Genomic DNA, 16,280 nt, shown 5'->3' with positions numbered 1-16,280 from the left:
AAATGAAAACTAGAACCTAGTCTAGTTTTTCTGTATCAGCCTGAATAAACTGGGTTGGTCGATATGGTCGTGAGCAATATTTGAAAACAAGGGACTGCATGCATATAGAGTGGATTTACTTAAGAAAAATATCTAGTGGTGCAAATGTGATGCTTGATGATTGAAAGCTTAGATGTATTTCTGACATAGGCAGCCAGAAATGTGGATTATGTGTGAAGCCTTCTGTGTAATGAACTGCCCTAATCCATCTGCTATACAGTAATTAATCATGATAGGATTATATCCAAACTAAGCCCAAAGATTAGGGAGCAACAGTATTAGAAGGTAAACTTAATCCAGTTGCTAGGTTTTTAAGAATGCCAAATGCATCATTATGCAATGCAAGCAAGCCCAAGTGGCCATATAACTAACAGGGCCTCTAATGTGCTACAAAGCATGGATTCTTACTTGTGGTATACGAATCCTCTCAGCAGTGGACTACTATCAGGTTAGTCTACAATGTGCTACATGCAGAAATGTTCCCAGTTGCAAACTTGTCTAAACCTCTGTGGGAGCTCAAGCAAGAAGGGTGTGTGTGATTGCTGAATGGAAAGAGACCCCACTGGGTGTTTGAAAGTCATTGCTGATAAGTGGTTGTATGCATTCACTTGTAGTTCTGCCTGTATAGATATCTAGATCCTGAATCCCCCCCCCCCCCCCCCCCGTGTACACATAGCCTTTTAAACTGGCCTGACTTTGGATTTCTTCAGAGCATTTAGATCAACTCAATGTTAGTTGCTCTGACCCTTACTCTAAATCGTACCAGATGGTCATTGCTTCCCTGCTTCAAGCCTTTGTTGAAAACATGTTTGGAGAATTTCAGCCTCAATAGATACAATTTTGCTAGTTTGTAAACAGCGGAAAACACAGGAGGCCAGTGAAAATGTTTATTAAAAAGCAATGTCTTTTAACTTTCAGGACCTGCTAAAGTATTTGCAAAGCTAGGCTCATGTGTATTTTGTTAAACTGTGGAAGGATTTATTGTTAATTACATTTTCATTTTGCTTTCCCCATAGGAGCTCAGAACAGCATACATGGGGTAGCGGCAATTATTACATCCTCACAATGATACCATGGTTGGGTTTAGAACAAGCCACACCACCATTGTTGGTCTATCATGTTGCCTGGGCCCAGTTGTGGTATCTCACCATGGTAGGTTTGGCATTTAGAAACCATAATAAGAAACAAAAGTTTGTTCTCTAGTTCCTCTATCCCACCATGGCTTACTTTGTTGTCTGAACTGAGGATCATGGTTTCCATGGAACTAGTATGCAACTACCACAGAGCCCACTGGAAAGAGCCGGCAACTGCAGGAGCCGTTCTAGCCATCCAACCTCTATGTACAGACCAGTGAGGAATAACAGGCAACATAGGTAGGGAGCCATGCAGCTTGGGATTGATTTTCAGGTGTGATATGGATATGTATCAACAACAGGAGGACTGAACAGGGAGGATGGAAACCACAAAACATGAGAAACCATTTGTTCATCTGACAGGGAGATCATGGTTAAAAAAAAAAAAAATCTACTATGATAACCATGCAGGCTTATTTGTTGTTTTGTGTGCATGCATTCTGTGCGCTATGCTAAGTTGGAGGTGGGGGTAGGGGGGAACTAGGCCAAGCTGATGTAGTGAGCTTTTCTTTCGGAATTCTGCTCCCATGGTATCTAGTTCAAGGGGAAAACGTGCTTTTTTCACTAAGACAATTGAAGAAGGGAGATCTCAGTAGACATTTGCAGGCTACTCCCAAGTCGAAGTTGTATGTTTTGTGGTTATGGAAATGTGCAGGCAAGGTGATAGCTGTTGTAAAACAAAACACAGCGAAGGCTGACTGAAGCTCATTTTGTCAAAAGGCATCAGTTTTTTTTTGTTTTTGTTTTTTTTTTTTTTGGAGCGGGGGCAATTAGGTTACCTTAAATGCTTCTGGGTTTTATCTTGAAAAATAGCTGGCAAAGGTAGTTCAGTCAAGAAATAACTTAAATTGTTTCAGTGGCAACAACAAGCCAAAGAAAAAATAATGGAAACGTCTAGCTTGACTATACTCTAGAACTCTTGTTCAGTAACATTTTCATTTGTATGAAATAACGAGGAAAGGCAGGCATGAGATTTCAAAAGGAGGGCCAGATTCCATTTCAGAAAAACTCTTAGGAACTGCATTCCATGGGTGGGCAGGGCCAAAGGTAAAATTGGGTGGATCTGAAACATCCAGGCCCTCCCAAATTTCCATTGTTGCCAGCTTTTAGTAAGTAGCGCGTCTTCTTAGAAGTAAGCATGAACAGCATGCCTGTTTCTGAAGAAGCAGGGCAACCCGTTGCATATCTGCTCAGAAGTAAACACAACTGAATCGCTCAGTATCACTTGTAGACTTAGGGGACAAAGCAATTGGCATGGATGGATGGGGAACCCCGACAGCCTGGACATTCCCCATTACTGTTCTGTAGTAAAAACTCAGCTTTGCAACTTTTGATGTACGTACAGACATACAGACAGACATACATACTAGCACCGTGAATGCTAGTTGGACAAGGTACTTACTGTATCAAGGAAATACCTGTCCTCAGATTGCTTTCTCGGAACAGGTTTTCTTTTCTGAGTGTGCAGATACACATATGTTGAACTTTCACCTGTTTCCAAGCATTTAAAAAACTATTTTGGCAATAGAAGGTGTGATGTCAGGAGCACTAGCTGATATGTACCAGCAATGTTGGCTTTTCCCCAGTTCAGTCTGAATCATATCAAAATCCTGTAGTATCTCCCCCCCCCCCCACCAGACTTTCCACTAAGACAATAAAAACACATGTTAATGGGGGGCGGGCACAGTGACTGCCTCCACGGGATCTATCATGCTGTGTCTATCTTCATGTTATTTATTAATCAAAGTTGCTGCATTTCCCCTCCCTAAATATCCTAAAGCTAAGGCAACAAAGCCATGGTTCACTCATGTTTTCATCCCTCTCTGATTGAAGTATCAAATTCTCAGTCATGGGCATAAATAAGCTACCACCAGGCAAACAGAAGAGGGGAACGGGAACGGTCAGTCCTCTCCAGTGTACTGTTGTTCAGGGAGCTCTTGCATGGTGGTCCGAATCCAGATCCCCATCATGTGGTTGTGAGTGATATAGTGCTGATGGCATAATATATAGTTAAAACACTGTGCTTTTTAATCCAGAGTGTGCATATTCAGCAGCAAGTCACCCAACGCTGAGTACAAACAAGAGGCACAATGCTATGTGAACAATCGGAAGGAAGAAGCATGAATTTAGCAGTAACCAGATAATTATCCAGCCATCATGCCAGATATTCTTACATGTAATTTCAGAGTCTCCAGATTTTAAGTATTGTTCCCATTGTCTGAATGGTTTGAATGAACCCTAAGGCAATAAATGGGATAAATGAGGCTGAGCTGTGCTTGGGTACAGGAATACTTCCTTCTTATTGGCATCAGCAAATAAATTCTGTATTCATTGGCAAGTCCCGTAATGCATTTCCTATGTCAGATGGGAATGTGATTTGGCTTACGGACAAATTGGACTGGGATCAATTCTTCCATTATATGTTCATGCTCTGAGCTGGCACACCAGGCTATTCAGTGATAGGGAAATTCTCAGCCTCTCTTTTCAATTGACATTTATGTTAAGCTCTTTTACTGTGCTCATCAAAATACTTAGTTGTGCAGGCCGCTGCCACTGTCGCCATGGCCGCTGCTGCTGGAGGTCACTACCATGCATTTCCTGGTCCCTCATCTGACTTGATTAGCTTCACAAACAAGGCCAGCTCACTTTTTACCTTCTCAGTGAGAGAACCTATTGAAGGACTGCAGCTCCCTGAGAGGGCAGTGCTCTGCATGCAGAAGGCCACAGGTTCGTTCACCAGCATCTCCAGGTCAGGCTGGAAAAATGTCAGTGAGGCATTGCCAGTCAGGACAACACTGGGCTTGGTGGACCACTTGCTGCAAAGAAAGTCACCACTGGAGCAGCAGATGGAAAGAGTCAGATGTGGGGTGGGAGGTAGGGGGATGAATAGCTGTATAGTTTTTGGCACTGTTTCTGCGAGACTGACATGTGGAAAGGGACTTGATTTCATGTGTTCCTTCATTAAGACTGTGAATTTGCTCTCTTTGATAACAGTAGAACTGACTCTCTGTTTAGAAGGCCAGATGTGGGACGGGATGACCCATGAATTTTGTAATAGCTTCACTTGACAGCCCTTGTAGAGTGTTTGATGGGATCTTAGGAGAGTCCCATCATCTTTGTCCCATCTTAGGAGACTCCCATCAAGGCCCTAGTGAGCCATGAAGGCCACTGGCTTCTTTAGGCCAGTCACTGACTCTCAGTTCAACCTACTTCATAGGGTTGTTGGAAGGATAAAATGAGGAGGAAGAGAGCCATTTAAACCATCTTGTGAAAGTGAAAAGGGCAGGATATCAGTGTAATGAATAAATAATAACCAGAGAGGTTGCCAGTCAACTTCCAGATACTTTTTAAAGTTTAATCTCTTAGCCTCCAGATTAACATTCCATATTTGCTTTTAATGACATTTTCACACTTCTTGTATTTCAACCTGATAAGCTACACATGTGTTGCCAATGACTAAAACTGGCAAAAGATCCTGAAGAAAATGTCTGTCCATAAATTTTTAAAATATTCAAATTTATAAGTCTGAAACTTCCCTGTATTTGGTGACATCATTTGGATAGAAGGAGTTAAGATTTCCTTTAAAAAGCTTTTCTCAAGTGTTGGCAATGGCCTGATCTGGGCATGATGAAGTGGCAGTCCCCAAAGCAACAGTGATGGACCTACCATTAAACAGAAGGAGGCAGCTGCTGGGAGTGGCAAATGCTGTGGAGTACAGGGACAGGCGCTGAAGGATGGTATCCTGGTCACAGTATTGAAGTAACTACCAGTTCAGTCAGCTTCTGCACGTGGAATAGGAACAAAAGGCAGCAAAAGGTCTCATATGAGACCTGCAAAGCAATTTTATCAGGCCCCACCAAATTTGCTAAAGGTGTGGCAAAAAGTTTGCCTATAGTTTGGCACATAAGGGAAAATAGACTTTCATGTTAAAACTGATTGCTGCACAATATGCACAGTTCAAATGAGAGATACATTGCTCTAATGCTGTGCTTGAGTTCTTGTCCTTATAAGCCTTTTATTATTAAAAGGCATCATCTTTATTATTAGATGGCATCAACTGTATGATGCCACGGAAGGGATCGATTTGTGCAGTATTAGACAATAGAATGAGACAATGAATGGTAATGCACTTGCATGACAGTTCTTAGAAACATAAGCAAACTAGATCTTTTTGGAGCCAGCATCATGCAATGGGGAAAATGCTGGATTTGGAGTAGGGAAATCTGGTTTTAAATATCTACTCAGCCATGAAGTTAATCAGAAGTAGACTTGGGCAAGCAAGTCTTTCTTTTTCCCCCTAACCTATCTCACAAGCTTTTTGAGGGATAAAATGGGATACATGTTTATAGGTTTGAGCGTCTTGGCAGGCATGAAATGTAGGCTTGCATTACATACACTGGATCTTTTGATTTGGGCTTCCTGTGGTATCAGAATTAAAATTGTAATTTGGTTCTGCAGATTGTTGTATTAATTTCTGTATTAGAAATACATAACATCCTTATGGTTCACCCCCAGCACCTCATGCCAAGTGAAACCAGAAACCATAAATAGTGGTTTTCTGAGGGTACTGAAAATTCTTGGTTTGAACATTTGCAGCTTATGCAGGAAAAATCTATCAGAGGCTGCTCATCTTGAATTATATGACTAAATTTAACTTCCAGATTTCAGAAGTAATTAAACAGATTTGAAACTGATTTCCATTTATATATGAACATGTGTTCATAGACATCTTTTCTTGCTGAACAGCAAACACACCACAGCAAAAGATTCCAGAGTGCTTGAGTCTCTGTTGTTCAGAATAGATGGTTTTCTTGGAAGGTTCAGCGTAGCATAACACAAAGTCACCCACCCTGTATCATTATTCCATGGGAAACTATTGCCAAAGCCAATGCATGTTTCAAGAATTGCTAGAAAAGCAGTCTGAAACCCAAAATTTGTGGCAGCTGAGTTGAATTTGGGCTTTGGTTTTTCAGATTTATGCCAAACAAAAGCCTGCAAAGGATGCTTTTTGCCAGATCAGTGAAGTCACAGAACATTCCCCACCAAACAAACAGCTGGCTCTTGCCATTTTGAGAGGTTCTTTTCTTTTCTTTTCTTTTCTTTTCTTTTCTTTTCTTTTCTTTTCTTTTCTTTTCTTTTTTGGCTAGTGGGTTGAGTTTTATGTATGTAAAAGGTTCTGAATGAATGCAGACTGGCTTAGTATCACACCCTAGCAAGAAAACTTTGTTTAAAAGCTGTTAAAACATTCGAGCAATTGTATATCTGCTGTTTGGCACTTTTACTTGTACGTACATACTACCCATTTACAAGGCCAGGTACAGGGAAATAATGTGATGTTCCTTTTCTAAGAACACAAATCCCTCACCACTGACTACAAAACAATTTGGCATTGATTTTCTCTTCCCCACACATTTCTCTTAACTCCACCATGGAAACAGAGTGTGTATGATTGCACCTTCCATTTAGAAAAGTGTTCACAATTTCAAATGTGAGGTCAAATTCCATTGCATACCTTTTGCATTAATGGGGAATCTTATAATCAGTGGTATTTATGCACTAAGAACACGAGAGCACTGTTGGACTTGCAAACAAAAGGTCTGTCTAGTCCATCCCCTTTTATTATTGTTCTAATTTCCTGTCTCTGGAAAATGGAGATTGCATGCAACCATCACAATAGGTAGCCATTGATAGATGTTTTTTCTTCCATTAATTTGTCTAATCCTCTTTTACAGCCATCTAAGCTAGGTGCCACCAACTTATCTTGTGGCAGCAAATTTCATTGTGTAAGGATGCACTGTGTGTAGAAGTACTCATGTCTGTTTTGAATCTCCCAGCATTCAGCTTTATTAGATGACAAAGTTTTCTAGAACAACCACTGTTGCCTATACTGTGCATAATTTTATGAATATCAATCACATCTCTCCAAGATTCACCTCCCTACAGTGTTTGATTCCCACCTGGCTGCTCAAGTAATATTGAAGGGCAGTTATATAGCACTTTTTGAAGATTCAGTGTTTCATGTCTTGTTTTGTATGCTTGTTTACAGAATTTATATTCCATCTTTCTTTTCTATCACTGCTCAAGATGGCTCACTGTATAATAAAAGCAATGTAAAAAAAGAGATTAAAATATCATTAAAATTAACCACAGCAGCGCAAGAGAATATACCCAGGAGACTAAAAACCGTCAAAGACAAAGTGATCCAAAATTGCTTGCCTAACGAAAAAAGTCTTAACTTGGCAGCAGAAAATCATAAGAGACTGGGCAAAATTAATGTCATATGCTGGGCTGTGAAACATTCTGAGTGCTACAACGGGGTAAAGCCCGTTTCCTTGTGCCCAGCAATCATTCCACAGTAATGGAATGGCAATGAAACCTGCAGAAATGCTCTCACAATTCCAGTAATTATGTGATATAAACAATGGCGTATGGTCTACCTAAATCTGACTAATTGATGTGCGTTGCAGAATTCAACTTTCCTATGTGCAGGGAGGCTTCAGCAGCAACCTACCACTCCCCTTATTTGCCTGCCACATTCCAGCTATAAAGGGAACATGGAACAGATCCTGTATCTGGACTGGAGTACATGGGAGAGAATTTGAGAGAATGAGAGAGACAGAGAGAGAGAGATGCACTCTTTATAGTTCTCAGGTCCTGAGGTGAGAACCTCGGGACCTTGCATACTGTAAAACAGGAGTATTATGCTTTGTTTAGTTAGCCTTAGGCCACAGTCCAGCAGCTTGGACCAGATATTTCTGGATGGTCTTATATCTCTGAATACCAGGGTATGGGAATAAATAGTGAAGGGTGACTTTCACTGTCTTGGTGCATCCGAAAGCCTGGTGGAGGCATCGGGTTGGCTGCTCTTTGAGATCTTTTTGATCCAACTTTAGACCTAAGCTATTGACACAGAGGGCAAACCCTGACTTAAAAATGTAGTTTTAAATTTTAATCACATGCTCAAATGAACCCCCTTTTCTTTAGACTTAAACTTTTTTCAAAAACTGTCAGCAAATATAAAAGAAACCATGTGTTAGCACAGGCCAGCTGCTTTATTTAAGCTAAAAATTTCTAAATTGTAATTCAAACTGAAATAGCAGGTGTGGGCAGCTGGAGATTCTTTTGACAGTGCTTGAGTTGTATATCTAATTTTAATTAGAAAGTGGGGATGTGGCTCTTTTTGAAACAGAACAGGTTACTGTGTTTGTCCAGATACTGGATTAGCTGATTTTCTCCAGTGTCCTGTGTTTATGAGAGCTAAAGCTCTTGATTTATTTCAGATATTGATTTGGGAATGTAAGATGAATGTTTTCAGAACCACCTACCACCACAACCGTCTAATCATTCCTCTGGTTAGAGTTAAAGCATGCTACTTGAAGCATGCTTGCTGGACTCCGCAATCTCACTGACTTGTGAGCCAGAAGAAGAGATCTAGTTGCATGGATCTATGTTTCCCACAAATCCCAGGGCCTCTGTGGATTTTCTGGTGTGGATTGGATTCCACCAGTCAATTGACTGGTCCAATACTGTTGATTCACTAGGCATTTGGCAGCTTATTACTTGACCACAGTCAGATATTATCAGTTGTTCCATGAAGCCAAGAATGCCCACTTGTAGGGGTGTCCACCTTTTTAATTTTCCTGACAGTACCATCTGGTAGCAAAAGCAAGGGGAGAAGACTGGGTGCTCCAGTCCACAATACTACAGGAAAATGCATTTGTATCTTATGTGTATATAATATTGGAGAGCGGATGCTGCCCATGTTCCACTATAATCATATTCAGAAACAACATGTTTTTTATACTCACTGTAATTTTGCTTTATTATATTTCAAACAAAATCTGTACCTGCTTGGTGCTTCTCTCCCTCCCCCCCTCTCTCTCTCCAGGATTTCTAGGATATAAGCCAAGAAGACTTGTTCAGTTTTGTGAACATCATTTGCATAGCATTTTATATTTGTAGATGCATTCGCAGCTATACGCAGTAATTGATTTACTACAGTTTACAATTTAATTGTGTAGTTCTGTAACAAGAGTTAACTGTAGCTGTATACGAACATACAGAATTTGAACTACGGAGTTGTGCTCACTGTGTTGTGTTCAAATACATACTTCCTTCTTGAAATTGAACTTGGGAACTCTAATTCTGCCACTCTGCTGGGGAATTCAGTGCACTGGTTGGCCTAGTTCTCACATAACTGCAGATCACTATGGCTTATTTAAGCCACAGTGAATTGCAGCACTTGCCAGCAGCTATTGTGAACATTCAAGCCACACGAGAGAGTCACCGTAGTGACATCTGAATCCAGCGAGGATGGGTTGCTAGCATTGTTAATACAGCACCCGTGACCCCAAAACAGCCCATGAGTTGTGGGTGGTTTGCTAACTATGCCAACAACCCATCCACACCAGGTTCACACATTATGATAAATGGCAGTGATGTCTGTCACAGCTTGAATCTTCATAATTGCCACTGCCACAGATCTCAATTAACAACTGTGTCTTCAATTAGCCACAGTGGGCTGCAGTGATTGTGCCAAATGGCTGGCCCTTGTGAAGTCCCAATCCGCTTTCCCCCACTCCATCCATAAGGTAGCATTGCTACTCTTTTAAATTTTATGTTCTGTTTTTTTAAACCCCTAAAACTTAAGTGGCACTTCAAAAAAAGTTAACAAGAAGGTAGCCTGAAGCATGTGAGAAATAGATGCCAGCTTAGAACTGGAATCACTGGTAACAACCCGTATATTGCAAATGGGTAGTGGAGGCAGTTGAAATAGCTGGGCTTAGCTGACTGGAGAGAAGGGTGCATAGACCCTGGTAGAAACCTTCTTTCCTTCACCAGTCGTTTCCATGTGTATTTATTATGAATTCGCTGGGCCATTCAAGTCTAACTGAGGCTTTCCCATGCCTGATCGCTAAGCTTTGGAGTACCTGCACTTCTCTAGTCCCCAAGTGTATAGGCCTTTCCTAGCAGAAATAGAACCAGGTGCTGTCACAGAGGGAAGGTGCCTCCCTGAAACCTGGAGAGCCATTACCAGTGTTTTAACAGCACTGGGCCAGATGGACCAAGAGTCCCACTCAAGAAAAGACAGCTCACCAGGATCCTTAGTGATCCTGATGCAGATAAGGGAAACTCATGGCGGGAGAGTTGGCAGTGGGTTTTTTTTAAAAAAAGACATTTCTTTTCCTGCAAAATGCATCTCTCCCTGTGTCTAGTCTTGTGTTGAGAATGGAATACTCTACAGATGTGCACAAACCAAATCAGCATTTAACATTATTCTGTTTGGCAGGTTTTTATATGTTTAATTTACTCTCCACACCCCAACCTTTGGGGTGAGGCAAATGAAGGGAAAAAGTAATATCAAATAAAAATATATTACCCACCTTAGGCTTTCTCTCTGTATCTCTCTCTCAGCCTGTCTCATGTCATTTTAGTGCAGTTATTTTTAAAGAAAGGCAACTATTACAGTGTCATCCCCTGTATCGGGGGGAACAGCAGGGCGCCCAAGATACTTATCTATCAGCAGCTGACAAGGCATCATCAGGGAAGTAAATGGATGGTGTTTCAGCTGCAGGGCTTTCACAGATAAAACCTGCCCTTGTTACCAGGAGAAATTACTCCTGCCTGATGCACACTGTTGTCTTTGAGCTAAGCACCCCCAGCCCCTGACACTGTTCTGACAGGGCTGCTGATTACAGGCTGGGCCCACATTAGACAGAAGATATGAAGCAATTCATTCTCTCTCCCTCTCCCTCTCTCTCTTTTGAGTGAACCATTAAAGCTGCAATAACAAGCCATTCATTACTGATATTTAGTGGGGGGTGTGGGTAGCAGAAGGGGGGAGACACCTCTCCCCCTTCATTTTGCACTTGTCATCTTCAGCAATTTGCATTTAATGAAGCCCCTGAATCTGCCTTAAATTGCACCTCAAATGACGGTCAGAGTTGGCTTATACTTCAGTGGTCCAAAATAACAAAAAAAAAAAAAAAGCACCACCCCACTGTAGATGAAACAGTAATTACTCTGGAGTTGTCATCCCATAACAGTAGGGAGGAGTTGGCAGAAGCTCTTAAGAGCATATGGACGTTAAGAACTGCCTTGGTTGATTAGACAAAGGTCTATCTAGCACAGCTGCATGTATGCATTGTTTTTTGTTTCTCTGATTCTCAATGCATTATGCATTCTCACTTTACTGAGGGAAAGTGGCTCCCTTTCAGAACTAGATTTCTTAAGTCACTGTTCTCCAAACTTTCTCTGGATGGGCTTGCATGATTATGGAGGGGAAATAAACCAGGGTGACTGGCTGGGGTGGCTTAGACACCACCCTGAAAGCCTACAAGAAGTCTTGGACTTCAGGGTTTGGATGTCTCAGCAACCTGTGCCTGGTGGGGGGAAGTATATCAGTTGCAGATCAGGACCTGTTCAGTTCTCCATGCACAGAGGGAAAATAAGCCAGCATCACTTATTTTTTCTCTGTGGTTGTGTGAACCTGGTGAGTCTTTGGGAAGCTCTTTCTGTATCTCCTAAAGGAACTACCCATCTACATCTGCCACAGTACCATGGTGCATTGGAGGGAATTCTGGGACAATTTAACTAGGTTCTTAATACTTGCTAAGCCACCTAGGTTTGTTTAGAATGTTTGTCATACCTTCCATGGTTTCTTTGGGATGGATTATAAGAAGCCCCAAGAAGCCATGACTTCTTGTAAGATTTGTAAGTTACCCCTTGCCACAGAACAGGGTGGAGGGCATGCTGTGTTCATCCTCCTCTAGAGGAAGTCCAAGAGAGTGTGTCTGATTTGCACCGCTGCCACATCTGGTGCTATTGCCGAGCATCCGCAGCACCAGAAAGGAGGAGCATGGCCAACGGCTGTATCACGGATATTGGCAGAGCCAACTTGAGCGAGCTGATACTGCAGCAGTCAGCAGCAGTGCTGACAACCCTCACTGCCATTTACCGGGTCTCCGGATGGCAAATTCCTGCCCACCCCCAATCTCCACCGATACTGATGGTTTATCAAGCACATGGGGAGGGGTAGGCCAGGAAGGCACATGAGGTGGCCCAGTGTCCAAACTTGCTCATTGTTAGGCAGTTCATTTGGCATGCTGGCTGGGCCTTTTTGACATTGCCTATATGGAACAGGGATATTGAGTTTCCTTCAACCCAGCTCCATTTGAGAAAAGCTCTTGATGGGGAGACACATTTCATTGCTCAGTGTGAGCAGAAGCAAAGGAACAGGGCCAGATAAAGGGAAAATGTCCACATTTGTTGCTGTAGTTAGTTGTAAAGTCGTGTCTGACCTACCGCGACCCCATGGACAACATTCCTCCAGGCTCTCCTGTCTTCCACCATCCCTCGGAGTCTACCCAAGCCCACACCCACTGCCCCAGTGATTCTATCTAGCCACCTCATCCTCTGCCGTTCCCTTCTCCTTTTGCCGTCAATCATTCCCAGCATTAGGATCTTCTCCAATGAGTTGTTCCTTCTCATTAGGTGGCCAAAATATTTGAGTTTCATCTTCAGTATCTGGCCTTCTAAAGAGAAGTCAGGGTTGATTTCCTTTAAGATTGACTGGTTTGATCTCTTTGCAAAATGCCCACATATGTTAGCTTAAAGCTCTTACTGTCAGCAACCAGGCCTTAGGAGAGGCTTCTCAACTATTTAGAAGTGCCTGCTATTGCTGCGGTTGTGGGGGAGCTATGCAGCAGCTGGGAATTATGATTGGTGGTGGGTAAAAGGAGGACCCTCTAGGGAACTCCAGAGGGCTGGATGTGACCCTAAGGCCTCACATTCTGTTCCTGTGACCTAGAACTTGCCCATGGAGCTGGGCATTGCTGCAGGGAAAAGGCCAATCGAGGATTTTGTCAGCCATTACTGATCCTTTAATTGAGGAACTTCTAGGGAATTGTTAGAGCTCTCTAGAGCAGGTATGGGCAGAAGCTTTTGGAATCTACTAGAGTACTGAGATCTACTAACCCAAACTAGATGCACAGTAGTGGTTGGAGGAAGTGAACTGGTTATCCACTAGTCCATCCCATAGTCCATGCAGCAGAATGACCTGCATTCTGCATTCTTGGTTTTTAACAGCAACAAAAATCATGGAGGAAGAGCTCTTTAAAAGATAACTCTTGCTGATCCTGATCCGCCTCATGTGTCACTGCTCCAAAGCACAGCTTGAAAAAGTATAGTGCTGTATTAACCTCTAAACCATCTTGAATGACAGGTGATAGGAATAGTCATTTTTATCAAATGGATTAAAAAATGGAACATTTTCAGACATAAATTTACTGTCTGCACTAGACTACAACAGACCTTTTCAATTTAAGATCAGATCTGATTAAATGGCTGATCCATGTTTGTGCTTAAATATACATAGATCAAAATGTAATCTAATTTATTTATTGGTAAAAAATATTCTTTGAGTTTTCACTAGTGGGAGCAGCCCTCATGTTCAGACACTTCCTGCTTAAATCAGATTGTATTATTTTGTTTTGTCTTCTTTTCAGGGGGTTTCTGTATGTTTGAAAACATCAGTGCTTTGCCAAATCCTCAAGCGTATATGTGGGAATGGAAAATTAAATTCCTAGGCTCCAGAATAAAAATGCTTAGGTGCCTGCATCAAATTTCTAGGCATCTGGAACTTTTCCAGCTATGTATATTTGTCTTGTGTCTCCACAATGTATGTAGCAGTTAGCAGACACATTGCATGCACTTTCTTTTATAGACTATGGGTCAGTTCTAAAAATTCTCCAGGGCAAACACTGAATTATACTTAGTAAACATTTAAAATTTGAAATAGCTGCGGTGTAATGTCTCTCCTAACTAGAGCAAGTTGCAAAGTAGACACAGAGATGGATATATTTTCACGAGTAAGGTGTGTGTTTTTGCATGCTGTGGCACATGCAGTGTCTTGACATTTACCTGAACAAGTGAGGGGGAGGTCTATAGGTGTGCTTGGAAACTCCCAAACTTGGGGCTTCTGATATTCTTATCCCCTGCTAGGCTGAAGCCAGGTCAGCAGGAGAAAGAGTGGAGCCAATCTTTACCTCTCCATCACCTGATCTTTCTGTTTTTCATTAGAAATCCCCTTCTCCCCATTTCTAAAGTTGATATTTTGACTTCCAAGAGGCAGCCAATACAGTTCTCTCCACACCAGCTGCAACAGGATGGTGGGATGAATCCCTGACCTACCCCCAAAGGTTGGAGAGTCATCTCTGACCTTGGAAGAGTTTTTTTAAGGGATCCAGTTGTCCTAGGGATGCTCTTAATGTCACCATAGGTTTGTTCTCATAAGGTGCAATCCTATGCATTTTAGACAGAAAAATTCCTACAAATACCAGCTGGCTGGGGAATGCTGGGACTTGCATGCATGTAAGGCAAGAAAGGGTTGTAGTCATATACCCATTTATCTGTTAATATGTTCCATTGAACTCAATAGGACTTGCTTTTGATTAATCATGTATAGGATTAGGGTTAGAAAGCATGTAAATATTTTGAAGGACTACTGAGCTTCTGTAAAGCAATATATGTAATGTGTGTGTTCACTGTATTCAGGAGTTTAAATGAAATATATTTCATGTAAAAACAGCAAATAGTAAAACATTTGTTGCGGAGTACACTTTTATGGGCTAAATTCACAATATTGGCCACATTGCCTGGGGATGGTGTGCTTAATAGATTTAGCACATCTGAGGTTATTGAGTAGGGAAAAGCTGCCATATAGTTACTTCCACATTGGCACATGCACACAACTAAAAAAGAAAATGTTGTGTACCACAAGGGCTGTAAGGCCATGGAATAAATAGTAGAAGAGCTGTTTTTAATGGAAAATTGACATGTATATAAGATCTGGTGGGTAAATTAGCATCACAGGAAGTATTAAAAACTTTTCTACGACTAGCAGCTAGCACAAAATAAGATAGTTTTTTTTTAAACAATTTTCAGTTAGAGCTTTTCTGTTTGCAATGCATGATCTGATTTAAACATAATAAAATCATGCATCACAGCTATGCTGGGGGAAAACGTCAGTGAAACAAGGACCGGAACAAAAGTATTTTGCAGTTCCTATGAAAAGCGATGAAGGAATACCATTCGCTCATAGCAATTGGCATAACACTTTGAAGTCTAGGGCTACAAGGATAAAGACACAGCTCATAGGTGATGTTCTGAACTGGTCTCTCACTATACCCGCAAGGCACATAGAGGAGGTGCTGATCCCCTGACCACAGCTGGTATACATGCCAGTATGGGGGCAGTATTAATGTCCAGTGTAGGACACTTACTGCTTCTGAAATGGTTTGGCCCCACTGCTGCCAGCTTTTATGGAATGGCATTGTTATAAAGGCCTTTGATACTAGGGCAGCCTTAAGCATGAAGTATAAAGTCAAGCAGATTCCATTTTCTAGTGTCCGTTTCTTTGTGTCTGTGTCTTAAAGACAGGCTCCAGTCCAAAGGTGAAGGGGAACGTGTGTGGATACCTTGCTTCAGAGGTGGGATGTTGTAAGGTTAATGCTTTGCTTATTGCATGCAAGGCTGTAAGCCAGTCCAACAGATCAGATGCTCAAGGACATAACTCTTTTGAAGGTCATAACATGAATAAAGTGATGCCAATGAAGTACTTTCCTTACTTACCCGGAACCTTCTTTTAGGAGTCCATTAGAAAGGAATGGGTGGCAGCATTCTGGGGAAGTCTCTGATTTTCAACCAGTGATAACTTTGCAGAGTTCTAAGTAACAAAACAAGCTTACTCCAAAACAATGCTAAGAGTGTACTTTTCTCTTTTCATTTTCAGGTTCAGATAGCAGATGACTACTCTGACCCATTTGATGCCAAAAGCGAGGGTAACAAAACAGGCAAAGGAGAAAACACTGGCTACATGGAACCATATGAAGCCCAGCGGATAATGACAGGTAAGCATTTTGCTAGGTGTCCAAATGGCATCTGCAGCACTTCAGATGCGACACTTTGGCTGCCATGGCTTCTATGCAGCTGCTTTTCATTTCACTGGGTTTACATGAGAGCAGTTGCCATCTCTCCGGGCAACTGCTAAATGTTTTTGTGTTGTGATGAGTGGAGGTTTCCCTAGGCCTGGTGCTGTATTTCATTCTG

General features: G+C 41.8%; 1 protein-coding gene across 1 annotated transcript in view; it reads left to right on the top strand.

Moving 5' to 3' along the window:
- SHB (SH2 domain containing adaptor protein B) overlaps window positions 1-16,280 on the top strand; it is a 145,223-nt gene that overhangs the window by 44,933 nt on the left and 84,010 nt on the right. Inside the window, 1 exon segment of the mRNA XM_044439626.1 lies at window positions 15,964-16,081. Coding sequence (XP_044295561.1) covers window positions 15,964-16,081 — 118 coding nt within the window.

Source organism: Varanus komodoensis, unplaced genomic scaffold (genome assembly GCF_004798865.1).
Source record: "Varanus komodoensis strain SLA01 unplaced genomic scaffold, ASM479886v1 scaffold35, whole genome shotgun sequence".
In the NCBI taxonomy this organism is placed as follows: domain Eukaryota; kingdom Metazoa; phylum Chordata; class Lepidosauria; order Squamata; family Varanidae; genus Varanus; species Varanus komodoensis.
Note: the sequence above shows the minus strand (reverse complement) of the source record. Positions and strands in the feature narration are given on the sequence as shown.